The sequence below is a fragment of the Eucalyptus grandis genome, chromosome 7, assembly GCF_016545825.1.
Source record: "Eucalyptus grandis isolate ANBG69807.140 chromosome 7, ASM1654582v1, whole genome shotgun sequence".
NCBI lineage: Eukaryota > Viridiplantae > Streptophyta > Magnoliopsida > Myrtales > Myrtaceae > Eucalyptus > Eucalyptus grandis.
This window is the reverse complement of record NC_052618.1, coordinates 6543061-6549853: the sequence shown is the minus strand read 5'-3', so window position 1 is coordinate 6549853 and position 6793 is coordinate 6543061. Positions and strand designations below refer to the sequence as shown.

Below are 6793 nucleotides of genomic sequence, written 5' to 3'. Positions count from 1 at the left end.
CTGGTCCAATCAAAGCTCGATCCTAAGAAGATCGAGTAGATTCAATGATTCAAAACGTGAAAACAAACTAGGTCCAAATCAGTTCCCAAATCCAAGATTTTACTTAGAGCCAAATTGACCAGATCGACTCTCGTGCAAAACAAGCTCTAAATCAGTCTATTGATATTTTGCCAAATTACTTTTAAACTCAAATTAATAAAAAAATCCATTACTCACCCATGAACTTAACTCAATGACTCACCTAAGCCCACACAATGAATAAAAACAAAACTCAACGGTTATTCAGTTTAATTTTTCGTCCTCAATTTTAGCCGTGAAAATGGGTGTTACAGCTTGTAGAGGTATTTGGGAAGCATCTCAACCGTCACCGCATTAGGCTTAGATTTGTAGGAATCTCAAGGATGGTTTTATCACCTGTCGGTCGCTTCTTGTTTTATTACCCGCGGGGCCGCGCCGAGGGGAAGCACGGTCAGCACCAGCACTGTCAACCGCCATGGCCACGTCCGTGACCACCATAACCCCGTCACGACCAATTCCAGATCCTTCCTCTTTCTCTCGCTCTGGCTATGATTTCGCCGTGGAAGAAAAAGACAGTGTGCCATCATGGCGCTTGGTGACGGCAGCGACCGCCGCGGCTTTGAGAGACGAGGAGGAGGAGGAGGAGGACTGTGATGGGACGCGACTTCGTAAATAGTTGCGGTGCAGCCGAAAGAAAAAAATGAATAAAACTGAGAGGGAGTAAGGGAAAAACAGAGGAGGGGAGAGAAAAATGATTGTTTTTTTTGGTGATGTGGGGAATGATGTGGTGTGATTAGCCCTACAGGACAATAATAAAGTGCACCATTCAGTGAACGACGCCCGGGCCAGTGGCGGCAGCCGATTTGAGCCAGAACAGAACTAAGAGCGTGTATTTTAGCAATCCTTTCACCGACTAGTAATAGAGTGACTCTTAGAGCATAGGACATATTGATCTTCCCCAAATAAAGAGCACGGAATAAGATCAGAAACCAAAAATATGAGGCTCATCGCCCACCTGAGAGAAGCGATTCTGCAGCAGAATATGATTGCTGAAATGCCTCTTCCATGGAGGACGGAGACTTAGCCAAATCATCAAAACCTCCGTGATGACCGACTGTTAACCTGCCGCTGATGGATGACAACTCCGGCGTTGGAATATCGCCCTCCAAGTAATGCAAAACTTGACGGATGCTAGGCCTCATCAGCGGCTCAGCGTGGGAACACATCAACCCGAGTTTCAGAACCAACTCCATTTCTTCTTCCACAAACTCCGTCCCCAACTTCGGATCTCTGGCCTCGAGAATGGCACCTCCGTCCCAGAAAGAAAATACCCAGTCCACCAATATCGTGTCCTCCGCATCTCCATTCTGGATCGGCCTTCTCCCGCAGGCGACCTCAAGCAAAAACACTCCGAATGCAAACACGTCTGTGCTCTTAGTGGCTTTGCCGGTTCGCGTGTGTTCGGGGGCGAGATAACCAAGCGTTTCTGCGACGTGAGTCGTTTGAGGGTCGGCTCCGTGGTCATATAGTCTCGCAAGCCCAAAATCTCCAAGTCTTCCATTTAGGTCAGCATCTAGCAAGACGTTACTCGCCTTTATATCCCTGTGGATCACTACTTGCTCCCAGCCTTCGTGCAGATAAAGCAGTCCAGATGCCACTCCTTTGATCACCTTAAATCTTTGCCCCCAATTTAGGGTGACCGTTGGTTGGTTATAGAGGTACCTGTCGAGGCTCCCATTGGGCATGTATTCGTAAACCAAGAGCAACTCCCCTTTCCGACGGCAGTAACCAAGGAGCGACACTATGTTGCGGTGACGTAGCCGACCGATGCTGATGATCTCCTATGAATTCTCTCATACCCTGTCTCGATTCATGTGAGACCCTCTTCACTGCGATCTCTATGTTTGATGTGGGTAAGATTCCTCTATAGACCCGGCCGAACCCACTAGTCCCTAATAGCTCTTTCTCCCTGCCGCGACTTAATTTTCGTGTGCACCACTTAAAACTAGGTTAACGGACTACTAAGTTTTTTAAACTTAGCTCGGACTCTCTTAAGCCTATACCAATTTGCGACTTAAGTCTAAATTTTTAAATATGCAAGAGGTTATTAACTAGGAGTCGCCATTAATCGGTTTATGGTAGGTCGATTAGACACCTAAGTAAAATAAATGGAGATTTATTTTACCCTACGAACCATAGACGACTAAGGGCACGGGACTTGGTTACACTGTAATTTTCTAATGCCTTTTGGTACCATTTCTTTTAATTTTTAAAATACTTTCAGCAACTTGGATTTATTTTAAGCTAAATCACTATCATGCAAATGTGATGATCACACGGGTGCTCATCCATTATTAAAACATTCAAATAAATAAATTGCATCATACAAAGCAAGCAATCATTTTTTTGGGTTTTCTTTTAAAAAAAAAAGGAATTCTTTTATAAAAATGCATTTTAAAACTAAATGACTTAATCTTATTAATGTGCAAATTCTAATTAAATGGGTCTATTATGCAAACTAGTTATTATGCACCTTATGACCTAACTTTACTAACAAATTCTAATTAAATGATCATATTATGCAAACTAATTAACATGCACCTAGATTTTTGTATCTTTGTATTTTTTTTTTTATTGAAGTTTAGAATTTATGAAAACCCTACTTAATCTATCTAAAAAGGGATAATTTTCTAATTTATTCTAGGGATTAATTTGACTTGAACCCTATCCTATCTTAGAAAACTATTGTTTAATTTTTTTTTTAAGATAAGTAATTATTAAATCTAAACTATCAACAAAATCAAGCAATGAATGATTAAAATAATCGAAAAAATAACATGTTGTCTCACAGGTCAAGTTAACGGTTATTCTAACCCTAATTATCACAACAAAGATATCAAAATAATTACAAATCTGATCCGAAGTCTTACGGACCAAATTAAATCATTATTGTGATTTAACAATTAAAATCTCACTAAAAAGCCCAACAATTAAAATAATTAAAAAAAATGATTCAATGTCTCTCGGATCAAATTAATAATTATAATAATTCCGGACAAAATCCCTGTGGATAATGCTTACAAAATTCATAAAATGAAAACCACCTTATAATAATAAGGAAACTTTAACAAAAAATAATAAAATAACATAAAATAAAAATAAACTAAACTACCTAAAGGAGGGAGCTCCAGGAGGATGGCAGCGCGATGGGAGTAAGCGCAGGCAGACCAGCGACAGCGATGGACGAGCAGGTCGCAGGCGGTGGTGGCGCGGGCTCAGGCGCGGCGGCGGAGCTATGGACATCGCTGGTGCAGGCGCGGGTGAGGTGGCGGGAGCAGCGATGGCAGCAACAATGGCGTCGCGGGCTGCTGCAGGAGCGCGGAGGTGCGGCAATCAGCTCGGGCTACTAGCGAAGGGAGGCGTGGCTGCAGTGGCAGCACTCGAGGCGAGCTGCTAATGGTCGCTCAGGCGAGGGGCGGCGACGTCGGGCTCCGAGCGGAAGGGACAGGCGGAGGCGAGCAGGCCGCGGGCTTCGGCGGCGCGGCGTCGGGGCGGACGGCGTTGCGGTCAGGCGAACTCGCGAACCGCTACGGCGTCTGGTCGGAGGCAGGTTTAGATCTGCCGGCGTTGGGGCACCCGAGCGGTGAGATCGGGACAGCAACAGTGGGGACGGCGTCGGGCTCCGAGCGGTGGTGCGACGGAGACTGCGCGGGCTGCTGGTGCAGGCGTCGGGCACTAGCGTCGGGCACTCAGAGGCGCAGCAGCAGCGATGAGCGGACAGAAATGCTGGTACAGTGGCGTCGGCCGAATGGGGGTGGACCACTGAGTTGCTGGGCGGGGTTGCAGGCGTTGCGGGGCTGGCGGCTGCTAGCGTCGCAGGGGAGGTCGAGCGGCGGTGATGCAGCAGGCGGCGTCGAGCGCTGGGCGGAGAGGCGGGCATCGGCGCTGGGTCGTATGGACGTCGGGCAGGCTGACGGTGCGGCGGTGGCGGGAGACGCGTGCGGTGGGTGCAAAGGAGGAAGATGAACAGTGACTTTATTTTGCTTTTTTTTTTTTTCTCCCTCTGCTCTGACCTGCCTCTCACGTCACTTCTCTCTCTCAGCACTTTTTACTGACTTTTCCCTCTCTTTTCTTGGTCAGAGAAAGAAAAGAGAAATGTTTTCTCTGACCAAAATTGACGAAAGCTTTCTTTTCTTTTTTTTTTTTTTTTGCACGAATTTCCTTCTCAAATTTTTCTCTCCATTTTTCGAAAATCGCCCCTAAACCCTGTACAGGTCAACTCCTTTTATAGTGGTTCGATCGGCCGCTTTCTATGACAAATTTTAAACTTTCATCTTCATTTGCATTAAATTATGGATGCAAATCGGAGCATGATTTTGTAATCAGCTCAATTTTGCATCGATTCCTTTTATTTTATCAAAATATTGCCCTTTGTTCGCCTGATTTTTCAATTCTTTCTACATTTATCAAAATCAATACTTATCGAATTTGAAACTTTCATGCATAATCAATCAAATCAATTTTCCCCATTTTTATTTTTTTTCTTTTCAAAATGCAATTTTATTTTTCCAAAATTAGATGTCAACACTCCCGAAATTCTCTTGTCGCAATATAAAGGTCTTTGTACTTCAACCGGTACAGGCCGTAGTCCCTCTTCCAATCTTCGAGCACCTCGGCAAATTTCCGTTTCCTTCTCATCACGTAAACCACGCTCGAGATCAGGATTGATATGAGGAAAAGAACCACCCATGGTAGCCCAATAGTCAGTACCTTCGACGTATCCTTTTACCGACCTGAGGAAGCTTAGGAAGTTGGGACAGGGCAAGTTCCTGAGCCTTTGCATTTACCCCGAAGCTCCAACCCAGAACATAGTAAGAAGTTTGGGTTGAACCGATCGATGACGAGAAGCCAACGTACATGTTCACGTTGATAACTGACGCGAGATCCCATGTAAGAGACAGAAGGGGAGTGTTTGGCTTTTGCACTTTGATCAGAGCCAATGTGACAGTGATCCGCTTTTCAGTTCCATTATAGTCCACCCAAACTTGCATTTCTTCACCACTGATTAGAGCCAAGTTCTTGAAGTCATCACCATATGCATAATACCCTGCCGGAGTTGAATTTGCTGATATCAACCCGTTCAAGTCGATTCCGACATAATTGTCATTGATGTCATTAAACTCGCTGCTCTGGAACGTGTAAATTCCACCCCCAAACACATGATTGGTTTCGTTGCCGTGGTCAGTTTGGTTGAAAATGCCAAGGTATTCGCTAGACAGGGACCCGGGGAAGCCTCTCTGAGGCGTGACCATGAAGACGATCCCGTGGCCGCCCAGAGTCTTATACCGAGGTCGGATCGCAAAGACGAACGTGGTGGAGAAGGAGAAGCCGGAGCCGTTTGGCGAGTTCTTGAACTGGACTGGCTCGGGATGGAAGGCGTGGCCCATATTCTGTCTGACGTCGTAGCCCATATTCAGGAGGCCATCGGGGGTAACCCAGGCCATCCCATCGAGGCTCAGCTTTCCCAATTGGAAACCGTTGTACACGAAACTGGTCCCTTGAGCGTTAGCCGAAACGGCTAGCAGAGAAACCAGAACAAGAATCTTGAAGAACATAGCTCAAATTCAAAGTCTGCTGCAATTGACTTGCAAATGATACACCACACCTGAATATATATATCCAAATGTCTCAACTCAATTTATCCAAAATGCAACTACCAAAAGCTCCCTGCCAATAGCACTCTCGTCTTCTTTGTCACTGGCTAAAGAACCTAAAAAGATTAGAATGAAATGGGTGAGCAATATCTCTTCTAAGCAAAACAAGCACCTACTATACATATTTGCAAAACCATATCGAAACTCATCGAATTCAAATTCATAGTATAGCATATGCATGAGATCAAATACAAGCTTTATCTTTTCAACAAAGCCTTATACATATTAGAAATACTTCGTCAGTAATTTCAAAGCAAATATCAATGGTTCAGTCTATTGATTAATCTTATCAATTCACGTATTAATAATCTATTCTATTAATCAATCTCAAATCAAACATCAATAGTCTATTCCATCAATTCATCTCATCCAGTCACATGTCAATGGTTTGTTCCAATATTCAATCTATTGCACTATGTCAAACAATAATCATAATACAATGCTTAGTAACAAGGCGACCGAGTATCCTCCTTGACAAGTTCTCCATGCAATATCAACCGGTGGCTGAGCCATAAGGATATCCTAAAAACTAATATGCATACCCAAAAACCCGTCACCGTGATAGTGTGTACCAAGCCATCATCTTCCAATACTAGAAATCCAATTTAGGTTCAATCACATAATGAGAGTACAATTTTACAAATCAAAACATTTATCTTTCTACAAATCAATTCTTTCCGGAAACAATCTAGAATCGGTATCATAAATCATTTTCACAATACCAAACATATACCCTTTTATAATAGATTACCTTTCATAAATCGGATTAACAAATCAATACATATAAACTTTTTGCAATCCATTTCTAAAGCATTTCTCAAACAATTTCACAATAATCATCTCATAAATCGTTTCCAAAAATGCTTTCAATACCATTTCAAATAATAAAAATGGTAGTAAATGCCCGATCAAGATTTTATACATTGAATATGCTAGAAACATCACTTTTGCCTTTTAGGCATTTTTTTTTTGGCACACAATATGTCTAATTCTTTTCATTTTCAAAATTTAGAAATTCAAAGAAGAGATGGTATCCCTTACTTAGAAATACCCAAAACCAA

General features: G+C 43.2%; 2 protein-coding genes across 2 annotated transcripts; both read right to left on the bottom strand.

The window, feature by feature from the left end:
- Positions 1-1022: 1022 nt before the first annotated feature.
- LOC120295785 (L-type lectin-domain containing receptor kinase IV.1-like) lies at positions 1023-1763 on the bottom strand. Its single transcript, XM_039317350.1, has one exon. It carries the CDS (start codon positions 1761-1763, stop codon positions 1023-1025), a length of 741 nt encoding a protein of 246 aa, XP_039173284.1.
- Positions 1764-4781: 3018 nt separating this feature from the next.
- On the bottom strand, positions 4782-5633 carry LOC120295784 (L-type lectin-domain containing receptor kinase IV.1-like). The gene has a single exon (XM_039317349.1). It carries the CDS (start codon positions 5631-5633, stop codon positions 4782-4784), a length of 852 nt encoding a protein of 283 aa, XP_039173283.1.
- Between the last annotated feature and the right edge of the window lie 1160 nt (positions 5634-6793).

Bases quoted from the DNA above. Each gene is read 5' to 3' on its own strand.
- LOC120295785 (XM_039317350.1), bottom strand. From the start codon at position 1,763: ATGCCCAATGGGAGCCTCGACAGGTACCTCTATAACCAACCAACGGTC.
- LOC120295784 (XM_039317349.1), bottom strand. From the start codon at position 5,633: ATGTTCTTCAAGATTCTTGTTCTGGTTTCTCTGCTAGCCGTTTCGGCT.